Raw genomic sequence first — 23985 nt, forward strand, 5'->3', positions numbered from 1 at the left:
TAAAGTATGCCTAATCATAATATTTCTAATGAAATCGCAATAGACATTAAGGCATTATTGAATAATGCCTAATAATTTCTTAACCATCAAGAATGCTAATTCCGCAGACTGGTGCAGCCGTTATGGAAGGCAGTGTGGTGGTTCCTCAAAAAATTATGAATAGAATTACCATATATGACCCAGCAATCCCTCTCCTGGGTATCTACCCAAAAAATCTGAAAACATTTATCCATAAAGACACGTGTGCTCCAATGTTCATTGCAGCTTTATTTATTGTGACCAAGACATGGAAACAACCAAAATGTCCTTCGATAGATGAATGGATAAAGAAGTTGTGGTGTATATACACAATAGAATACTATTCGGCGGTAAGAAAAGATGATATAGGAACATTTGTGACAACATGGATGGATCTTGAGAGTATAACGCTAAGCGAAATAAGTCAGACAGAAAAAGCAGAGAACCATATGATTTCACTGATATGTGGTACATAAACCAAAAACAACAAAAGAAGAAGACAAATAAATGAGAAACAAAAATTCATAGACACAGACAATAGTTCAGTGGTTACCAGAGGGTAAGGGGGGTAGGGGGTGGGAGATGAGGGTAAGGGGGATTAAATATATGGTGATGGAAGGAGAACTGACTCTGGGTGGTGAACACACAATGGGATTTATAGATGATGTAATACAGAATTGTACACCTGAAATCTATGTAATTTTACTGACAATTGTCACCCCAATAAATAAATAAAGAAAGAAAGAATGCTAATTCCTTCCCCTTCCTTAACATGAGGATGAATGAGGCACTTCCTAGAATGTGTTTCAGGATTCCTGGACAAAGCTAATGCATAATCTCTCAATAGTTAATTTGTGTGTTCTCTGTAAAATTCTCTCTTGCCAAATACAAACTGGGTGGTACAGGCAACCAAAGCTAAGATGCCCCCAAGAATTCTCCCACTGAAATAAGAGTTTTAAAAGGAATAAATAATGATTAAATCAATGCCTTTTTGTATTTGTAAGAAGGCTACTGTCAAGTGAAAGAAAATTTTAACTGATTGACTATTCTGAATTGGGCCCCTCTCTGTAACTCTCCTTATGAACTTCTCTCCAGGGGAAATTCCTGTTCACTTTGGTCCTGGAACGTGCCTTAAGACAGAGATTACATGAAAGCCATCATTTTGTAAAGGTTATGGGAGATGCAATAGGAGACAGAACTGACCTGCCTGGTTGCAACGAAGGGTGAACATCAAAAGAAGAGTAAGACAGCGGAGAGCAGAGCTGCTTTCTCTGAAGCTTATCTGAGCTTCTTTGGTTGAAAAATCAAGACTTCAAATCTCAAGATAAAAGGCTTGCTTGTGACAAAGCCAGTGTGTATTGGTTTTAGTTGGAAATACCATAGCAGTAGCACTTTTCTTGCAACCAATCTGTTTCTCTCATACCATATGCAGCTACATGTGAAAATAACTCATGAAACCCTTCAAAGAAGTTATAATGTTTCATATGAAACCCTTTCTACCAGAGTCAGGTTACCCCATGCAATACTGTAGGCCAGAAGTTAAAAAATAAGCTGGATGCCAACTCCAGATTTTAAAATGTGAAGCCAACTGAAATGAAAATTTTTATTGCTATATTTATTACATATAAGATTTTAAAAATTACTGACCCAGAAAAACCATGACAATGAAGTGGGACCTCTTTTAGTCTGAGATGCAGGGAGAGATCTGTGTCCCTTATGCCAGTTTGTTTACCTTAAATGATATAAGTTATACTTAAAGTTGAGTTGACCTCACTTGAAATAGAAATGTTCTGGAATTATCTCTGTGCCCTTTACAGTGCCACAGATACCCTGAAGAAGAGTTAATGTCACTGATTTCCAGGTGGAAAAGTAATATGCCATTGGAAGCAATAGCCCCAAATGAGATAGAGATAACATTTATAATTGTTAATATTGATTATAATACCACTAATAAAATTACTTAAGTTTATTGACTACTTACTATCAGGAGTGACTACTGCTAAGCCCTTTATATAGATTTATTCTATATAGTAAGGTTTTAAGAAATAAATACTCCCTTAATTCTCATTATACAATGTAGAAAACATGACATAAGCAAGCAATTTGTCTTAGGTCATATTAGTTAACCCAGGTGGTCTGGCTCCAGTACCCATGTCATCCTCTTAAAATAATGCTTAACTGCATTGTTAAAAAAAACCTGTTTAACCCAGCATTCGAGGACCCCTATCCAATACCTCCTACCTCTTCTGATTGCTAGTATCTCACTTATTGGTTCCCTGTGTCGCAGTACTTGTAATTTTTGTCCATACTCACAGTCCTTGATTCTTTTTCATCCCTATCACTTTACCTAAATCACTCAACAAGGTCAACAATGACCTCTACATAGATAAATCTAGAATCGCCTCCTAGCCATCAGCTCATTTGAGCTATAATTAGGATCTGATATTATAATCACTCCATTCTCCTTGATAGCCTTTCTTCATTTGGCTCCTGGCATGTCACAGTCTCTTGGTTATCTCAATGGTCCATTCTTTTAATCTGTTTGCTGGTTGCTTCTAACCTCTAATGTTGGGTAGCTCCAAGTAGATTTTCACTACTATATCCACACTCCCTTCCTCGGTGATCTCACACAAGCTCATGGTGAAAGTTAAAAGCCCATTTACCTGCCGATGGCTCCAGCCCAGATGTCCCTCCACACTTCTGCAGGTAACTGTGTACTCGACACTGTCACTTGGGTGTCCAAGAGGCACCTCACATTCAACGCATCCTGAACCCCTCCTCCATCAGAATGACCTTCACCTTCCCTATTTCTGTTGTTGGCAACTCCATCCTTCCAATTGCTCATTATCAAAAATCTTGTGGTTATTCTGAATTAAAAATGCATTCTTGCTCCTACCAGAACTCCTGTAAGGTTCTACCTTCAAAAACATATCCAGTATCTACCACTTCTTACCACTCCACAGTTACGACCCTCACCACTAGTGCCGTTTCACTCTCAAAAATGTCCTGATTTGAATAAATTATAGTCGCCTAATACAGGGCCCTCCACGGTCTCACCCCCCATCCCCACCCGTTACTCGTCTAACATTATCTCTTACTTTCACTGGCCCTAACTCCACCAGCCATGCTGGTTTCCTTGCTAGTCTTTGGTAAACCAGGTACACTCCTTCCTTTGGGCCTTTGTTCTAGTGTTTCCCTGTTTGGGATGCTCTTCTCCCACATATTCATGTGGCAAGTTCCTCACTTCTTCAAGTCTTTGCTCAGTTATTAGATATTTAACAAACCCTATTAACTACTGCGATGATACTATCCCTCCACTCTTTGTCCATTTATTCTGCTTATTTTTTTTCTGTCTCCACTGCACTTCCATCCTTGCAGCACACAAATAATTTTATTGACTTATTCTTTTGAATTCATTACTTGTCTCCCTTCACTAGAAAGTAAACTCTATGAGAGCAGAGCTATTTTGCTCACTGATGTACTCAAGGTAGACCATGCCTGGCCCATATATGTTGGTGACCAGTAAACAGTGGTTGAATGAAGGAACAAATTTGTATATGTACATAATCAAATAAAGACAGAGTTCATAGGTCCTCTCTCTTAGATGTCCTTCTTTTTACCTCCCTGGTTCACTGTCTTTCCTCATTATGATCCTTCTGCTTGAAATAGATATTGCCAAAATGTCTAATTGGGGCTCAGAAAAAACGTCTCTCCTCCTCCATTCAATAGGTTAAGGACAAAAGCAGACTAGTAGACTGAACATAGCAACTCTGAAACGAATCATTATTTACAATTTTCAGAATCAGCGATTAAAGTGAGAGATCCGTGGTGTTTTTACCGAACTGCCTTGCCGAAGCCTGCACTGAATCTGAAGCACTTACCTATGAACTCAAGTTCACTTTCAAAACTTTCCAGTTTAGCTGCAAAGGAATCCCTAAGCAATACTGCCACCTACTGGTCGGCAAATAAGAAATCAGGACAATGAGGTTCAAAGTGCAACCCAGTTTAAAGAAAAGTAGGAAAAGGCAATGATGAAAAATCCCATGAAGTCAGTAAAATAAACTGCTTTTCCCAAAGAGTGCCAGCAAGGAGTTTACAGTGAATTCTACAGCAGCATTAAACAAACACTGTGCAACTGTAAAGAATTACAGTAACCCCTTTGGAAAAGATGAAACATCCCTGAAATATTAATAGGCAACCAGTTTTCTATAAATATCATCTGTTTTCACCAGCAACTACTTTAAGAGTGAGGATGTTTGAGACTCAAAGCAAATATGTTTGTTGTTTTTATTTCTCCCTCCACCCCCTTCCCCACACACAAACAGATTAAAAGTAATCTACCCTGCGATTTAAAATTCACTAGAAAACAAAAATTACAGAAAAAGCATTTGGGTTAATTCCAGGGCATTTACTTTGGAGGCTCTACATTATCAAGTTTCTCCTCTTTAGAAGTGTAGATATACACCACATCTTCTTTATCCAATCATCTATCAAAGGACACTTTGGTTATTTCCATGTCTTGGCCACCGTAAATAAAGCTGCAATGAACATCAGAGCACATATATTTTTACAGATAAGTGTTTTCAGAATTTTTGGGTAGAATCCCCCAAGAGAGGGATTGCTGGGTCATATGGTAATTCTATTCTTAATTTTTTGAGAAACCTCCACACTGCCTTCCAGAGCAGCTGCACCAATCTGCATTCCCACCAACAGTGTACACAATGGAATACTATTCTGCCATAAGAAAAGATGAAGTAATGCCATTTGCGACAACATGGACGGATCTTGAGATTATGCTAAGCAAAATAAGTCAGACAGAAAAAGTAGAAAACCATATGATTTCACTGATATGTGGTATATGAAACTAAAAACAACAAAGGAACAAGACAAACAAATGAAGAAACAAAAACTCATAGATACAGAGAATGGTTTAGTGGTTACCAAAGGGTATGGGGGGGAAGGAGGTAGATGAGGGTAAGGGGGATCCAATATTCGGTGATGGAAGGAGAACTGACTCTGGGTGGTGAACACACAATGTGATATATAGATGATATATTACAGAATTGTACACCTGAAATCTACGTAACTACCAATTCTCACCCCAATAAACTTTTTAAAAAGTGTAGATAAACATCTTTATTGGTTATTTAAATGCAATAGGGTTCAATGTCAATGAACGTGGCCCATGAGTTCTAAGAAAAACTCAAAATAAAATGACATTTTCATATTTCTTTACCAAGATCTGGTATTTTTTCCTTATCAAAAGCCTCTTGTGCCCCTTTCCCCAGGCAAGTAGTAAGCGTGGTGAAAATTAGTTGACATATGCTTTAGGAAACCATTTATCTAAATCATTATATTCATTCCTGTCTTTTGAAGTTGTGTACCAAAAATGTTGTAAGAACTTGACTGTGCTTTTATATTTGTTAATTGTTTTCAAAAAATTAAACCATTAATAAAATAGTTTCCTGAGAAATTTATACACACACACACACAGAGGATGCCAAAAAATGTATATACATGGCTTGTATTCATCTTTTGTTATCGGTATATATTGAGTATTACAATTTTAATACAGTTTTTTCCTTCTTAAAATGTGTATACATTTTTTGGTACCGTGTGTGTGTGTGTGTGTGTGTGTGTGTGTGTGTGTCTGTGTATGGCCAAAATCAGAAAGAGAATACAATGTGGTTTGAAAAATCCTAAAGAACAGAAATTTGTTAAGAAAAAAGTAAAGAAGGAAACAAGTTTATATCACCTACGTCTTCCCTCTTTAAAAATTACACAGCAGCAATAAGAGTAGAAGTGGCTTTTAACAACAACAACAAAATGATCCATTAGTACACTCATGCACACATAGGATTAAAAGGAATAATTCCAAGAGAAAATAATTTAGGAAAAAAATGCATTTAATTATAAAAAAATTTTAAATAAAAAAGCAATGGCACAAATCACCAAAAAGTTACTTAAATGATCATATCCACAGGGTGTGCTTATAATTATATGCTAAAAATTTATCACTATTCTCATTAATAGCATTTTCCCTCCTAATTAGACTGACATCAAAAGCTTCTGAGAATGTGTAAAATTTCCTAAAGTACTACTAAAAGTATCATAAACACAGTTTGTGCAACATTCATTTACATCACCTTTTATTTACTACACTCTAAACTCATAAAATAATAAACATTTTTCTCTCACTTCATTCTTCTTATTTACAGTACAGAGGCTCATCTCTTGTCACAATATGGTTTGTACATTAAAAATCCCTGGGAATAGTACTTTCTGCAGCATTTTAATAAATTTACTCTGATTATTTAAAATAAGTAAACAAACAAAGGCTTGTTCATATGACTGTGTCATACCCAGAAGAATAACTCTTCCTGCAGACTTATTTATGAGTGAAAGAAAAAGAAAAATCCCTCTTTCGGTAGAATACATTCTCAACCATTACTGGATTATACTCTCATGCATATTTATATTGCTAGTATGACAATGGGTAAAGCTAGCTACTACTTTTTAAATTTCATTTAGAAGAGTACAGCATACATGGAGTGATTTGGCTTTTACTCTCTCAGTATCCGTAATCCAGTTATTCCACGTGGATATATTTTATTTATTCTTAGTCAGTCTTTAATGGTTCAGTAATAATTGGCAGATTCTGACAGTTCTCTTTGCTTGATAGTGGATGCAGTTCTGTGCACATATGTCAGATGAACTGAAAAAATGCAAATCACTTCATGCGATACAGCAGGCAGAAGTAGGATGTTATTGTTTTTGAATCATTTGTTCAGAAATGAATATTCAACATTCGATAGTCACAGGAATACTGTTGAATTCAGGCTGTTTTAAGATGTACTGTCTTCACCACTTGCCATACCTGCTATCTGTTATCTTTTTTATTAAAAAGCAAACCTAATTGGGGGAGGGCAGATGTGAGGAGGCACGAAAGGTGAGAAAGCATATATTCCAGTATATATATGATTTTCAGAGAAAAAAGTGAGAGGGACGAGGGTATATTTCATATAAAAAAAACTATGTCACATCTGGGCACATTTCACAGAGTATCGAAAATAACCTACAAGCTAATTAAGCCCCTTTCTTCTCACTCCAGAGATATTTGCTTTCTAATAATAATATTAATAATTAACATAATTCTGGCAGCAGCACAAATCTATAACTTTTTAAGGCTTGAGGGTCACTATTCAATAGTTGGGTACATTTGAATAATAAAAGAGTTTTGCTGTTTCTTTATGTATACTCTTGAGCCAGCAAGTATTAATAAGGAAGTCCTGTGGTTGGTTATCTGTAGCGTAAGTCTTCTTTAAGTCTTCTATGACGGCTTGGACTTTATGACCCACTCAGCATTTGGGTTGAGCTGATATAAGTCCTTCATGTAAGTGTCATCATCGAGGCATCGTTCCCCTATTGAACAGAGGTTGCATGTGTTTAATACAGTGGGGCGATTTGGATACAATTTTAAACTTAAGCTTTACTGGTTTAACTCTAAAGTCTTAGATGTCAAATATTTTTCATCCTTTCTCATCTCCCATAATATTATAAACTTGGCTAAAGATATTGGAAAAGTCAATTTTGTAGTATTTTTCTAAATGTACAGGTTTCAAATTAATTTAGGAAGTTGAAAATACTTTGTATGATGGGATTTAAACTCTTCAAAGAATAAACTCTTGAAAAGCTTATTCACCTTTGGTAAGAGTGGCAACACTTTTGAATCCACCTAAGTAAGAAATCACATGTATTACCAAATATATGTATTATATTAATATATGAATATAATATTAATATTTAAATAATCTATTATATAAATGTATATTAATATTTAAGTAATCCTAACTGATGAAGTTAACGATTCCGGTTCCTAATAGAATTGTGGTTCATCTAAATTTTAAGAAAGAGGCTTCATGTTTCTGTATTCAACTTTTAATATTTATTAACATTTTAAGTCTCAGAAAGAAATTCTACCAAACTTGAATTAAAATATTTTCAATTACTATTTTCAAATAAACACTATTTCATTTATTTGTCAACAATTTCACCCTTACCAAATTAAGGGTCAAAAAACAGAGAAAAAGTTTATTTTAAATTTTAATAAACAGATGAGTACAACCCACTGATAATTACAAATGGGCAAATAAAGTATAAGACATGGTCAAAATGAATTAATTTATTGTGTTTCTATTTCCTAAATTACCAATATGTCTATCTCTGTGTGTGTGTGTGTGTGTGTGTGTGTGTTATTTAGCAGGCAATCAACAATAGCAAAAATAACTTCTGCTTTTGCTAAAAATATCTAGTACTGTACCATAATAAATGTGTTATCTTGCTCTTAAATAAATAAGCTCAACTACTTCCTTCATTAAGATTTGACATAAGCATATAAAAGAGAAAGAAGTTTTGAAAAACTTCATTAACCATTCTAGAAGTTACTTCTACTTTAGGGAACTTGCCTTTGCAGAGGTTCAACACAGATGGGCATTTGTACAGAAGGAGCTCAAACAGAGTCTGAAGAGAAAGAGCAGACCACTAAACAAATCCATGATAATACTCACCAACTATCTACAGTATGCTATATTTCACTTCTACTAATTTCCTTTCCCCCCAAAGATATAAATAATAACCACTGGCGATGTCAAATCAGCATATAGAATATAAAGACAAAAAAGGTGCTTACCGATATTTCCTCCAACTTCATATAAAAAAACTTCCCCTTTCTTGAGAGTCTGGGCAATCCCACTATTAGGGACAAAACAAACTGATTAGTTGTATCATCAGACAGCTTGCAAGTAAATCACTTTAATGTGCTTGGGGAATTCTAGCTTGTATGGAAAATTCATAACTTAGACACACTGTAATTATCACGCATTTGTATTTTCCATCTGTTAAATGTGCCTTATAGGTAATAAAAATGTCACACCTGTAAGTTAAAATAAACAAATGGGATCATATATTGGAAGGCAAAACAATAAATCAGTATCTAAATTTGTAAAATTAAAAGGAAAGTAACATAACATTTTAGTTGCCAATAAAATTATTACTTGACATGGGGGGCAAAAAAGTCCTCATAAAACTATAAAAAGAAATATTTGAAATTGGTTGTTACAAAGTAGTCATGGGGATGTAGGGTATAGCATAAGGAATATAGCCAATAATATTGTAAAAACTATGTACGGTGTCTGATGGGTACTAGATTTATCAGGGTGAGAGACAGGATGAGGGTTGAGGGACAGGGTAAAAAAGGTAAAGGGATTAAGAAGTACAAATTGTAATTACAAAATAGTCATGGAGATGTAAAGTAAAGCATAGGGAATATAGTCAGCAATAAGGTAATAACTATGTATAGTGCCAGGTGGGTACTAGACTAATCAGGGGAATCACTTAAATTATATAAATGTCTAACCACTATGCTGTACACCTCAAATTAATATAAAATAACATTGAATGTCAACTATAACTGAAAAATTAAAAAGGTGGGAAAGGTTAAAGGGGATAAGAGGTTCCAATTTCCAGGTATAAAACAAATAAGTCAGGGATGTAATGTACAGCATGGGGAATATAGTCAATAATACTGTGATAACGCGCTATGGTGTCTGATGGTTGCTGGACTTATCATGGTGATCACTTCTTTAGGTATGTAAATGTTGAATAACTATTGTATACACCTAAAACTAATATAGTATTGTATGTTAGCTATATTTTATTTAAAATCTTTAAAAAAAACAAAGAAATGTTTGCGCCGTAGGTTTCCCACTGCATTTATTCAATAAGCATTTATCATGGGTTTGCTGTGCTGACAACTCAAATGGTATGCAAGATGAGTATAAAAAATAGGACATGGTTCATAATCCTCCGTGTGTTGGGGATCTAAATACGAGAGGTACATACACTCAATGTAGAAACAAACACTCACCATGAAGCCTTTACAAGAAGGATCCACTTACGGGTTTAAATCTTCAAAGAATAAACTCTTCTAGACATTAGGCTTAAACAATAAAACTTGGTGTAATTCGGTGGTTTTCAAAACCCTCTGTATACTAGTTACCTGGGAAACTTGATAAAAATTCAGATCGAGAGCTCTGAAAATTGATTTAATATGTCTAGATGAAGCCCAAGAATCTGATTTTCAAATGCTCTACAGTGGATTCTGGGGCATGGAAAAGTTAGTGAATCATTGATAGAAGGCTCTGAAGACAGACTCCCTGGAACCGAGAAGAGAAAACCAGGTCTGACTTTTATCTAAACTGTTATCAAAACTACTAGGTATGGTAGAAGCTTTCCTAACCAACTATTTAAAGACTTACCTAGTTATCCAACTCTATCTAATCTGCTCTCTGTAGCACACTAGACGCTCAGGGCTGTATGTGTCTCCACACTTAAGGTCACCTGCCGACTTGTCCCCTAAGAGACTTTGTTCCCAAAGTGGTGTGTTTATTTTTGAAATGAAATAATTGATTATGTTTTTACTTATCATATAGTACATAACCCAATAAATTATGAGTATAAAAAGTGTTATTATTCCTATGAAAAGCAAATTAAATGTTTTGGAAGATTAGATTTTTTAAAAATCTCATCAGATATTGCTTTCCATTATCTATATTCGTGTTCCACTTTAAAGAAACCTGAACAAGATTTCCTGGTATATACATGCTTTTACATAATATTAATCAACAAATCACTAATTCAAGAAATGGCAACAGCCTTTATCACAGACTGGTGAGTGAATGTGTAATTTATTGTACATTTATTTTAAGTCATTCATGTGTTCTTGGCTTCAATAGATCAAGTAGGGAAGGAGAGAGCAAGGGTCTTCAAACGCCCCATCAGGTATTAGATGGCCCAGCGTTATGTGCTTCCTGGTCATTTTCCTAGTTCATTATCACATGATTATAATGGAGGTCCTATTATGGTCTACTTTTACAAATGAGGAACTTGAGACTTAAAAAAATTATGAAAACTAGCCCCAGATGAAATAGGAAGAGCTGGCATTCGGATCTAGGTCATCTGCCTCCAGCATCCCAACGCTTAAGGAAAGGGGGTGAAGACTGGAGGGAAAAAAGGGGGCAAATGGACAGAGACGTTTACCAGACTTCCCTCTGGGTGGAGCAGGTTAGGGAGAAGGGAGGAGACAGAAGAAGGGACTCTGCTCCAGGGGGTAGCACATGCTTCCTTAGTAAAAGCATCACAAGCAGAGGTTGGGTAGGAATGAGGACATGTATGCTAGCATCTTCCTTTTTGGGGTAAAAAATTTAGAACATCCAAATATTCTAAAAATGATGATGGTGATAGATGCACACTTCTATGAATATACTAAAAGTCATAAAAATGTACACTTTTAAATGGCTGACTTGTATGGTATGTGAATCACAGCTTAATAAAGGTGTTATGAATAAAGAAAAAAAAGAAAGCACCACAAGCAGAAAGTCCAAATATGCAGAGGACAATTGTCACAAAGTTGGTACTTTCTATAATATGCCTACCACTGTCCTTTGGTACCCTAAATAATAAAGTCACAGGTGAATATATTGTACAACTTCAAAGTCACCTCTTGTATTATCTGCAAGTAGAAGAACAAAAGTGTAGGCTAAATTGAGTACTTGGGTCCTGAAAGTAAATGCTGTGTAAATTAACCATGGCTAGCCTGGAAGAGCTGCTTATATCTGAAGTCTGGCCAGATCTTCAGGTACACACTCTGGGACAAGATGACAAGTCATCCCTGGTGGGAAGAATGGCAACAGATGGTATCTAGTAAGTCATAGCAGACAGTATGTAGAGCCGAAGTGGATTGACTTCGTTGAAAATCAGAGACCCTTTAGAAAGCAAGGATGTTGGAAACATTCCAACTGCTCCCAGGAATTAATCCTGAGAAATTCCATCTACTTCCAGACTCTGCACCAATGGCCCCAGATGCGTGATGGTCTCTAAACCCTCTAGCCAGGTGGAGAATGGTTAAGGACTGGCTTTGGAAACCACTGATTTAGAATTAGCTCCACCACCTATGAAATCTATGACCTTGCAAAGTCTCTACTTTCTTAACCAGTAAAACAGAAGTAACATTCGTACTTACTTCAGAGTATTGAGAGGGAACTTTATGCTAGCTGACTGAAAGCCCAGGCATTACCAATAAGCCTGTCTTTTATTTCATCACCATCTGTTCACTGCACAGGCTCATCTCTTCTCCCAATTTATAAACCCTGAGAGAAGATACTTTAAAATATATTTTATAACCCTTCCAACATCTAGCAGAGGGCCTTAAACAGAGCAAAGACATATTAAATACTGGTGGTACTGTATTAAAATTGGACAGGTTTTGGAAGGACACTGCACTGAAGTCCCAGAATGTTAGAATGAGGAGATAAACTTCTATGAAAGGCTACAACAGAGTATTCATAACCTAAGATGCCAATGCCCCTGATTTCCCTGACTTTTTAAAAATTTTGATTAGGTTATTTTCAATGAGTGGAAATGGGGGGAGGAGCATGAGAAATATAACTTTAGCTAAAATTAAGAATTTAAAGGATAAAAACTGAAAACCCAATACACTTTTGTTTGAACCTTGAGAATTCAAGAAAATGTATTGCAAAATGTCTTAGAAAGTGTAAGCTCTGTTATCATCAGAGGGATGGCAATGGCTTTCAAAGACATCTTCCGGCCTCATCAGCCCCCAAATAGAGGGAAGGAAGGCTTGGGCGTCCCTGCTGAGAATGATGTGCTTTGTCCTGGAGACTTTAGAGCTCAAGGGACCGGTTGTCCTCTCTTAATTCTTTATACCTTCTGTTTTTAACTTTAAGCATTTTTTATGCATTTTTTATAGAAAAGTTGTATCTTTTGTTTGTTTTACTCCCACTGTATCCTAATTAGTGATTTTCCTAACACACCATAATTAACCTCTAATCAACATGTTCTGGAAAGAGTGGTCTCATGTGCCAAGCCCACTGCATGTCAGGAATGCTCAAACATCCTGCTTGAAATGGGATCAACTTGAACACAAACTACATCGAATGAACTCAACTCATTCCCACAGTCTAATTGTTAAGTCCGCTCTTCTTTTCTGCTGAAAAGACAAAAATTTTATGCACATCACCCATAGTTAAAGGGCGGGGGGAGGAATGGGGAGGACAGAGAGAAGTGGAAAAAGGGAGGAAAGGGAAAAGGGGGGAGGAGAGAGAGAGAGAGAGAGAGAGCTAGCATGAGTTATACCATAGAATAATTAACACAAAACAGGTCTCTACCTTTCTTGGCTGAGAAACCTGGCAAGTACATCACTGGCTTTTAGTTTTTCAGTAAGCTGTATTGCCATGGAAACTTTCGAAAGATGGGGAGCTTGCACTCGAATCACTCCCTGAGGAACGTCAGCCTGCAAAGCAATAATGACACTGGAACAAAGCTGGCAGCAGCTGGAACATGTAACTCTGTACAATGCATTATATGGTAAGTGTGCTTAACTACTATGCATTTTACTTCACTACATAAAAACCTTAACTACTGTATAATGTAATTTGCTAAATTACATCAAACCTCAAATATCCTCGTAATGGTGATAGGGGAACTTTATAATGCCTGTGTAGTAATGCTTAATTATTTTTAAAGATGTAAAGAATGACAGCAATAACCATTACTGCCATATTAAGTGCTGATTTCTGAGTATTATCTACTAGAGGGTGCTTCTTCATGTAGCAATTTATGAAATTGAATCAGAAAAGTTATTTTGTGTGCTGTTGTAATGTATGCATTTTAAAAATGTACCTGCACGTTACAGAACTTTTTATTCCTGAGACTATTAAAAAAATGAAACATACTTTTCCAATACGTTTGTATTGTGTCTGTTTCCATTTGGCTAATGATCATACACTTTGAATTTAAGTGACCAATTCTAAATCCTTTTTATATATTTGGAGGTGGGGGGTATCGATGAAATATTTTGAGGATTGTAATATCAACATTATCAGGTAGGGCATTTGAAATAATAGGCTTAATTCCTACACATTCTGCTAAAATATAGCCATATGTCTTAAACAGACCCTAGAACAAACAGCATGCACTGATATTTAAAGATAATGCTTTAATACCTTGTTTAATACAAATAAAATGTATTAATTAAGCATCTACGGAGTACCAGGCATTGTGCTAGGTTTACTTATCTAGTAGATAAATAAGACATAAGTGCTTGATTGCACATTATTTTTCTGCTCACAATATACTTTTTTAAATGTACATAGTCTTGAATTGCTTTTTCTTTTCTTTCTTTTTCTATTTTTTTTTTTTTTTTTACATATATCATGTATATACCACAGATGGAATTAATGTGGTTTTTTTTTCAAAGTTCAACAAAAATAATATGGCTTTAGAATCAGGCTGCATAAAAATGTACATGTATCCAAAAGATTTCAAATTGCTTCTCAGTAACATCTGAGATGTAGTGTGAGAATACCAAAGAAAAGAAACGATACCACATAAGACTGTACAAGGGAGCATGGGATTGTGTTAAGACCTCCCCAAAGGGCTACAAACACCTGTTACAAGGGCAGAGAGACCATAGAGGGCCTGGCACCAACCTCAGACACCCTGCTGCCCTCGCCTGACCACGCAGTGAAGGGTCCAACCTGGGCAAAGACAAAGCATTTGGGGCTCCCACTCACTAGCCTGGCTGGGTGAGAGACTGCATTCCAAGTGTCCTTCTCTAACTTGTCCTGGGGATGCTGGGCACAACCTGATCCCTAAAGGACGTCCCAATCCTAGCCCATGCTCAGACCTTTCAGCTCCTGCTTCCTCTCTCCCATCCATCCTGAACCACTGGTTTGGTTTGCTGACTTCCAATTTCTGAGGCATGTAGTTTGGCTTGACACCTAGTCTAATCTCTGACCTCTATCTTGCTTCTAGGATATAAGACTACCTTACCTTTTTCCTTAATTACGTGACATATTTTCACTTGTAACATTTTGGAAAATGAGTGGCTTCTTACAATGGATGGGGCATTTCACGGGCAGCGGTTACCTTTTTTTCTTTCAAATTTTCAAAGCAGTTATTAAATCAATGGTGTATCTTAGAACTCAGGGATTATGCTACACGCACTTCTCTCATGGCTTTCCTCCCAGCTTATATTCTGCTGAGGCCATTCTGTCTGCTGGTCGGGCCTCAACCGTGTGTTTCCTCATAGGAGATAGAAACCAATACACTGGCCCTGACAACTGAATGCTGGAGTGAAAATTGTAATAGCAGCAGTGGAAACACTGAGTCTGTCTTCATAAAACCCAGTCCACTTTGTCCACTCAGTAGGGAAACAAATATTGAATTTTGAATTGTTAGTCTATTATTATTATTATTATTATTATTATTATATTATGGATGGCCAAGAATGGCAGGCTAGGGTTTGCAGATAACCATCTACGTTATGCTGATTTAAAGGTTAGGGAATTCTGTGCAAATCCTTGTGCCAAATATCCTTACATATAGGTTTTCTATGGTGAAAGTAATGGTGACAAAAATGGTCCCCATCATCACACTTTACCCAACCCTAGAATATCAAAGTCAGGCAAATCCATGCTGACATTTGAAGTGAAGGAAAATAATATGATTAAGTTGATTTTTTGTTTGTTTTTAAGGAGGGCACAGCTCACAGTGGCCCATGTGGGGATCGAACCGGCAACCTTGGTGTCGTCAGCACCATGCTCTAACCAACTGAGCTAAACGACCACCCCTGATTTTTTATATATAGAAAGCCCACAATAAATGAGTTACAAGAGCAAAATGATCCAGAAAAATAATGTATTGTCATACAGAGTTCAGGGATATGGCAACCTCACTCCACTCCCTGCCTTCCCACCACTATTCCTTGGGGCGCATTCTATTGTTTGAATAAAAAAGGCCAGTCAAAATTGGCTACAAACACCCATGCTTTCATATCTTTAGAGTTCTCCTATATATGTGAAATGGCAGGTCATTGTTGCATTAGGTTTTTTTATGTATGTTCTACTTCACTTCTGAAATACCTCACTATCGATTTTTTCAAGGCCCAGCTCAAATACCTCAAACTCCACAGAACCTTCCATGATCCACAGGGTCAAAAGGAATTTCTTCCCTCACACTGAAATTTCCACTGAATCTCTTTTATGATGGGGATCCTAGGATATGACACCGATAGCCTAGTTACACGCCACATGTCTGAGTCACATCTGTAGCCATCTATCTCTGTTTATTGATTAAATGAATCATTGAAAAGTATTTCTCACTAAAATGGTATGCTAATAATAGTAAAATCTCTCTAGCATAAAATACAGTGTACCAACATGTATTTCCTTTAGAACAAAATATAGTTGTAGGAACATTGTCTAAAAGAAACCAATTAAGTTGCCCTTATGTACCACATGCTATTTCCTCTACTACTGAGAAGACAGGAAAGAGTGAAAGAAAGGAATTAAGGATGCTACAAGAATCATTCAGTCACGTACTCCTACACGCAGTTACCAACATCAGCATTCACCTGCTTCAGGATGCGGCCACTTCTGCTCCAAGACGTCTTATGAACAGCGGAAGGCCTCTAATAATACGACCACAGCCTATACTTTCTCTCTGAGTTCAGGGATCATACTTTGGAAAGCATGGCCAAGCTTCCTTATAGTGTCAGGGGTTGCATCCAAAAGCACCAATCTGACACAGGAATCCAGAGCCTCTCTAATAATGAGTTTGGAAGGAAGCTACCTGTTTTTGAGGCCACATAAGAGTTCTCATGTATATGTGAAACGGCAGGTAATTGCCGCATTCTGCCTTTTGCCAGATGGGGAGTGGCATAGGTACAGGTTCCTTATGGCTGTCAAATTAAACATTTCTCACACCCTTCTCAAGGTGCAGGGGGTGAAGGTATGCCAGCTTTGGAACAGCTTTAACCCTTCCCAAACAACGAACTATACAATTTTTACCCATTTCACATAGATCTGTAATACCGTGTTTCCCCGAAAATAAGACCTAACTGGAAAATAAGACCTAGTGTGATTTTTCAGGATGACATCCCCTGAACATAAGCCCTAATACATCTTTCAGAGCAAAAATTAATATAAAACCCCTTCTTATTTTGGGGGAAACACGGTAGCAATGCCTTTGAAAAGCTATTCATTAGATCTACAGTGGCACATAGCACCTTCCTTCATTGACTGGCCCGTTCCCTGACAACTAAGGAGCCCGTATACTAGCAGCATGGATGTGTGTCTGTCTATCTCCATGGGTGTGTGTGTGTGGGGGGGGGGGGGCAAGGGGCGGGTAGGAACAATTCTCAAAAGTGTTTATTTCTGTGGGACTACATCCCATCCAAATTCTGACAATAATATAAAGACTAAGAGTGACTCAATTTGAATCAATCATGCCCTTTACTGGTAGAAAAGAAATGTGTTTAACTGGAGATGTAACAGTTAAAGATGAAGAGTTTAAAAGTTGTTTTTGGAAAGTTTTTCCTGGATATCTTCACAAGGGTGGCCAAATGATATTTACTAAAGAAGATAAACAATAAATGATGCCAAAGCTCTTGTTTAAATGGTGTATGACAACTACTATTAAGCTCCAGCATCATGCTGTATTAAACACTAAAGCTATTAGTATACTAATTACATTGAGTTGCCAAGCTTCAAACAGATACAACATGCCTGAGCATTAAGCCAAACAGTCTGTTCTTAACTTAAGCCATAATAATAACTGAGTCTGTGGATAGTATTATCTTTGTAACCTTCCTGTTTCACTTATTTTTTTGTCTTAACAGCTTTCTGTCCCTTACTTTTGTGTGTGTGTGTGCGTGCGCGCGCAGTTGTGAGCTGAAGTTATGTGATGTACATACAGCAAGACAAGTCTTTGACTAACACAATTAAAATTTAGTAACAAAGGATTTTACAACTGACAAAATGTTAGTTAATTTCTTATGCAATCAAAGACTATTATGAGAAAATGGTTTCTTACAATCCTCACGTCTTACATTTTGAACTAAAGTATATTTATAAAAATTATTTTATTTCTTATTATTTGGCTTAATAAACAGAGATTTTAGTATCTTTCATGAGGTGTAGAGAAACACTACATTGCTATTTTTGCACTCTAGAGATTATAAATTTAATGTTAGACCTTTAAAAGATACGTTATTCTTTTTTATTAGAATTTAATTTAAATGTAAAGCTGACGTTTTTAATACTACAGAAAAACCTTTATCATCAAAAGGGCAAACTGGAAATACAGCTTTCTCAAAAAAAGGCCACACATAACAAATATTTCAGAAGAGTAAACAAGGACATTTTAGCAAGGTATCTTAAACTAAAATGACATATTCATCACCTTATTCTGATTGAAGGTAAAAATATAGAAAGCATTCTCTACTATCTTGAACTAAGTGCTGATTATAATTGGGTCTTTGTTATCCAAACGCTAAACTTTTATCCAACTCACTGACCTAGAGAATTTTCAAGAAGGGCCTGAAATAACTTCCAGAGTTAATAAACATTTAATTTTAATGAATTAAGTTCTGCTGTTTTCTTTTTATATGGTATTTTCTGCACTATATATGTATATATAAAGATTGTCTTTAAAAGAAACAAGATTGTGTGCTTGATATTGTAATTTGCTTTTCCACATGGGGTCCCAAGTAGATCTAGATGCCATTTCCAGACCCAGAACAGATGCTTAAAATAAGACCTGCAAGAATGCTTTGGGTCATAAATGTTCAATGAAACCAGAGATGGAATTCTAAATGGAGATGTAACTAAACACACACATCCCCACACACACACAAAACCCAGAGTCCACACTGCACGGCTGCCAACTCCAAGACTGCTCTGGAGAAGAATGGCAGAAAATGGCAGCAACAGATTTCTTTTCGATGTCCAAAGCCCTAAACCTTAAAACAACACAAGACTATTTTTTAACTTTTAGCAAGTCATGTAAGCTCTCTAAAACCTGAGTTTCTCAACTGTAAATGAAGGGCATGACACTATATCATCCCAAGTTAACACTGAAGTTAACCATAGGATACAGAATTTTTGTTTCCTCTATCAATGAGGGCAGATGTGCTGGGCAGTTTTGCTTATTTCACAGACTCTCACAGAACCCCACTCAGTGCCCACACTCTCTCACAAATGCACAGCTTCCCTTTACTTTGAGAGGTAAGCTTAAGTGAGAAAAGAAAAATTATACAAATTTAGGTCCACAATGGACTTGAAACTTCCATGATTTAGTAATTCATAACCATAACCAGACGCTCATCAAAGCTGTCCCAGCTCCTTATTAGGAAGAGATGCAATCTGAGAAAATTATGGGTGAAATGATGGGAGGTCTGTGATTTTCTTACAAATATTAAAAGAAAAAAAGGTGTAGGAGATAAGATGGGACAAGATCAGAAAAAAGTGTTTGACTATTGGTGATGGGTTTGTGGGGGTTCATCCAGTATTCTATTTTTATGTTAGAAAAATCCCGTAAAATTAAATATATGTGCATGTACACACACACACCAAATAGGAGAAAATCTCCCTTACAATTTCTATACAATAAACATGCCTAGGTCCTGCTCTGGGAGACTCTGGCCAGTAGGGCCAGGGTGTGTCCCAGTTGTTTTTGTTTTTAATAATACCACATGTGTCTCTATGGCATACTTCTGGTTAAACCCCATTCATCTGGTCTTAGCCTCTCATTTTATAGAATAAACTGAAGTCCGGAGAGATAAAATGATTTGTTATTAATGTCTCATTAATGGCAAAGCTAGGACTATGTCTCCAAGCCACCTGACTTCTGGTGTGTGATGTGGTATAAATGTGTGTGTGTGTGTGTGTGTGTGTGTGTGTGAGATATATCAATCCCAACTGTAAATTGAAGGCTACCATTAAGTGGTTGTTTGCAATGGCCTACAATTTTGTTATTTTTCCCCAAGTGTTTCTTCCTGCTATAATTAACAGATAAGCCTTATTAGCATTTAAGAAATTCATGTTTATACCAAACAATTAATATGCTGTAGTCATTAAAAATATTTGTCTTATTAAGTAGGATGAGGGGTAGGTTGAGGGTTCCCTTACAACCTGATTCATACTATTAATCTACCTAGTTAAGCATGCCTTAATAACATGAATGCTTGATTACATATAGTTAGCATTAATGTCACACAGAGTGCTTTAAAAAATATGATGAATTTTGATGTTCTACAATCTTTTATCTTTCATTCTTCCATCTCTGGCCATCTGGCTTATTCCATTAACACTGACAATGCTTCGGAGGATGTCACAACTGACCTTTCAAATGCAAAATGCAGTGGACCTCTATCCTTACTCAACTTCTCTGTAGAATTAGGTACTGCCAACCAAGCTCTTTTCCTTTACTTTTCCTCCCGAGTTTCTAAGACACTGCAGTTTTCAACTTTCTCTTACTGCCTATCATTTCTTGGCCTCTTTTACCAGCTCCTTTTCCATGGCCAACTACTTAAAAGATTGGTGTCCCCAGACATCTGTCTTTGCCTTTTAATTTTCTTACACCACATATACACTTTGTCTAACAGGAACCACTCTGTGGCTTCAACTAGAATCTCTATGTTGATCCCAAATGCACACTTCCAGCTCTGGCTATCCCCGAGCATGAGGCCCACACAGCCAACTTCCACACAAGCACGTCAACCCAAATGTCGAAAACGGACTACCTTATCAAATGTCTGTCCCTTTTGCATGATGCCTTATATTGATGATAACGTCACTCTAGTCATTCTAGTGTCCTCTTTCTTCCACACTCCTCACATCCAATCAGTTTCCACATCTTGTGGGTCCTACCTGCTCACATTCAACACTTCTTTTCATTCCCTTTGCTGGGCCTAGGCTCGTTCCAGGACTCTTGCAAAAGCTGTATAATGATCAGTTTTTATAATGGCAGGAATACATATTCAGTGTATTACCAACCGTAAGCCCAGGATTTCGGTATATATCACTTCTCAGAGTTTTTCTGTAATCAGTGGGAAATTGAGGATAATGGTAGAGACCTGGATTTAAAATCACATCGATTTGGTTTCAAGTTCCACCACTTTTTGTCTAGATAACCTTGAGTAAGTTAATAATATAATATAATGATACATTATTATTATATTATAATAATATACTATATAATAATATATAATAATATAATAACATATTAAACTACTATGAATTTTAAATGAGATGCTGTCTGTAAAATGATTAGCATAATTCCTGACCTCTGGTAACATTTAAAATAGTGCTAATTATTACCCCTTACAAAATGTAGCAATATATTATTCACTGATTTGTAAGTTTTCTTCAACATACTACAAATATCTTACAATGTCAATATATACATTTGTATATCTCCATGGTGTTTTATTACATATTTATTCCATAACATATTTAACTAATCACCTCTATCCTTTTTACCACACTGCTCTCCAAAAGGATTCTACCGATTTATATACTCCCATCAACAAAGAAGTTAGCCAACATCTGCTACCTAACTGCCTATCTTTCACTCCTCCAATCTTTCCTTCACCTGTCTTCATAGAAACTATATTAACATGCAAATATTGTCGGGCCCTCAATATCTACAGGGGATTGGTCCACCCCCACACCCCCCAGATACCAAAATCCTAGGATGCCCAAGTCCCTTATATTAAATGTCATAGAACAACTCACACAGTCAGGCCTACACATCTGCAATTCTCAACCACGGATCGAAATCAAAAATACTGTTTTTGATCCACGGTTGGTTGAATCCACAGATGTGAATCCTGCAATATGGAAGGCTGACTGCATTTACTGAAAAACAATTCACGTATAAGCAGAACAATTCAAACCCTTGTTCTTCAAGAGTCAACTGTAGAAGCATGTAACTCCCGATTACAACTTTCAGTAGTTCCCGGTCATACACAGAATAGAAGCCTGGCTCCGCCTTGAAGCATATTTCTTCCTTTTTTCTGCCCTTGCCTCTCCATGCACCTCACTGGCAGCCAGTATGACCTAGTTTTCCCTCCAAACACACTTAAACATCCCCACTTAGATAGCTAACTGACATCTCACACACAAGAGGTACCAAATTGACATTGTGATCTTTCCTAAGTGTCAGTTCCATCCTTCCAACTCAGCCCCAAAACCTTCACGTCATTCTTGACTTCTTTCTCTAACAACTCATATCATTTCAGCACCAAGAAATCCAGTGGCTCTAACTTCAAAATATATCCAGAATCTGATCACTTCTCCACTTCCAGAGCAAACACTCTACAAACACTCTCTCATATAGATTTCATGGACCTCTTAAATGATCTCCCGATTTTATCCTTGCTTTCTTTCCTAGAATCCATTCGCAACACAACAGCCCACAGGGTCATTTTAAAACATAGATTTTCAAGCCTTTGCTCAAAATGCTGCAAAGACCCCACTTCACACAGGATAAATCCAAATTCCTAACGGTGGCCTTATAAAGCCTTCCATAACCTGGTCCCACTGTCCCTGTGACCTCATTTCTTACTACCATCCCCCTTGCTGGCTCCATTCCAGTCACAATCACCCCTTGCTAGTCCTTAAATGCCCAAGAAAGTTCATGCCTTAAGGTTTTTGTGTAGACTGCTTCCTCTGCTTGGGCTGAGCTTCTCTCATGTACACCCAGCTCAGCTGCCTGCCGTCCTTCACATCTTCACTCAGATGAGTAATACCCTGACCACCCAACTTAATAACGCAAGAGTATGACCTCTCAATTCCCTTTTCTGCTCAACTATGCTTTATTCTTTTTAGAGCATTTATCACATACTAAGATTCTATGTGTTTGCATATTCTATTTATTTTTTATTATAGAATTTAAGTTGTATAGATAACAGTAGTGATCTTTAGCTGATTTGCTCAATACTGTATTTCAAGTACAATGCCTGGCATATAACAGGCACACAGCAAGCAGTGGTTTAACAAATGAATAGTAGTATGTCCCAGGCAGTTTCATGTTCTATAATTTTGTCCTGCGTATTCAAATGATTTGTGGGAAGAGTCGGGGGTGAGGGGTGGGGGTGTTACACTGGCTTGTAGCAGAGTAGATGGCCCATGTTCCATCCAAAGGAAACAGCTGCTACTCAGACCCAGGCAACAGCTACCCTGTAGGAGAGCAGGTTCCCTACTGAGAGGGAACATGGGGATGCTCCTACATCCAATTTGTCAAGTTATTATAAGATGGGAATCCAGATTTTTATGTCATCTTTTTAGTTTTAAAATTCTGGCAACTGTTGGAAACTTATGCAGAAAACTCTAATTATTTAGTGACTCACCACATATTCATAGTATTTGACATTATCTTGTACTTTATTTGTTGTTCTGTAATTTCCTATGTATATTTATTCTCCCTAATAAAATGATAGTAACTTGGAAAAAAATTTCTGGCAACTGATTAACATTTTTCAGCCACAATGACAGGCCAAATGACCCTTCACTGTGGGCCATGCTGTCACTGCCAAGAAGCTTCCTCTGCTAAGGAGACCTCTCTCTTCAATTTGATGCCTAAATAAAACCAACATATTTTTTTTCACATTTCAGTTCTACTTCTCTCTGATGCCCACTTCCTGTTTTGTAGGCCAGGATACCCTGGTCAGGCCTCCATCACACACCTCTAGTCTCTTTGAGCCCAACCTTTCCTCGTTCCCTGCGGGGTAAACACCAGCCCCAGCTCCGTTTGAATACCTCACAGGGAGTGAGTAGGGGCTTAGCACGCAGGAGGCAATTAGTAGCATTTTGTTAAAAGAATCGCTGAATTTCTCAGGAGAGAAAACCAAAACTCAGAGAAACTGAGTCAGAACTAATATATGAGAAAACTGAGGTTTAAATCCCAAGCCTTAAAATGACAATATAGCTTCTAACTAGTACAGAGACAATTCTCAGATCAGCTCACACCTAATGAACCCCGAGTACAAATTAAAGAAATCCAAGTAAATGCTGTTTATCTGCAAATGACAAAATTATTGAAATG

The 23985-nt window shown here is 36.9% G+C and overlaps 1 protein-coding gene across 5 annotated transcripts in view; it reads right to left on the bottom strand.

Moving 5' to 3' along the window:
* Positions 1 to 5906: 5906 nt before the first annotated feature.
* ARHGAP18 (Rho GTPase activating protein 18) overlaps positions 5907 to 23985 on the bottom strand; it is a 173283-nt gene continuing 155204 nt past the window's right edge. For 3 of the 5 annotated variants that reach the window (XM_019729432.2, XM_019729431.2, XM_019729434.2), the window contains exons 13-15: positions 13263 to 13387; positions 8708 to 8769; positions 7202 to 7440 (exon numbers count right to left, since the gene is read on the bottom strand). In XM_019729432.2, the coding sequence (XP_019584991.2) occupies positions 7349 to 7440; positions 8708 to 8769; positions 13263 to 13387 (279 nt within the window). In that variant the 3' untranslated portion in view covers positions 7202 to 7348. Of the gene's footprint in view, positions 7441 to 8707; positions 8770 to 13262; positions 13388 to 23985 lie in introns of all 5 variants that reach the window. The other 2 variants (XM_019729433.2, XM_019729435.2) reach the window with 2 other exon arrangements.

This window comes from Rhinolophus sinicus, linkage group LG05 (genome assembly GCF_036562045.2).
Source record: "Rhinolophus sinicus isolate RSC01 linkage group LG05, ASM3656204v1, whole genome shotgun sequence".
NCBI lineage: Eukaryota > Metazoa > Chordata > Mammalia > Chiroptera > Rhinolophidae > Rhinolophus > Rhinolophus sinicus.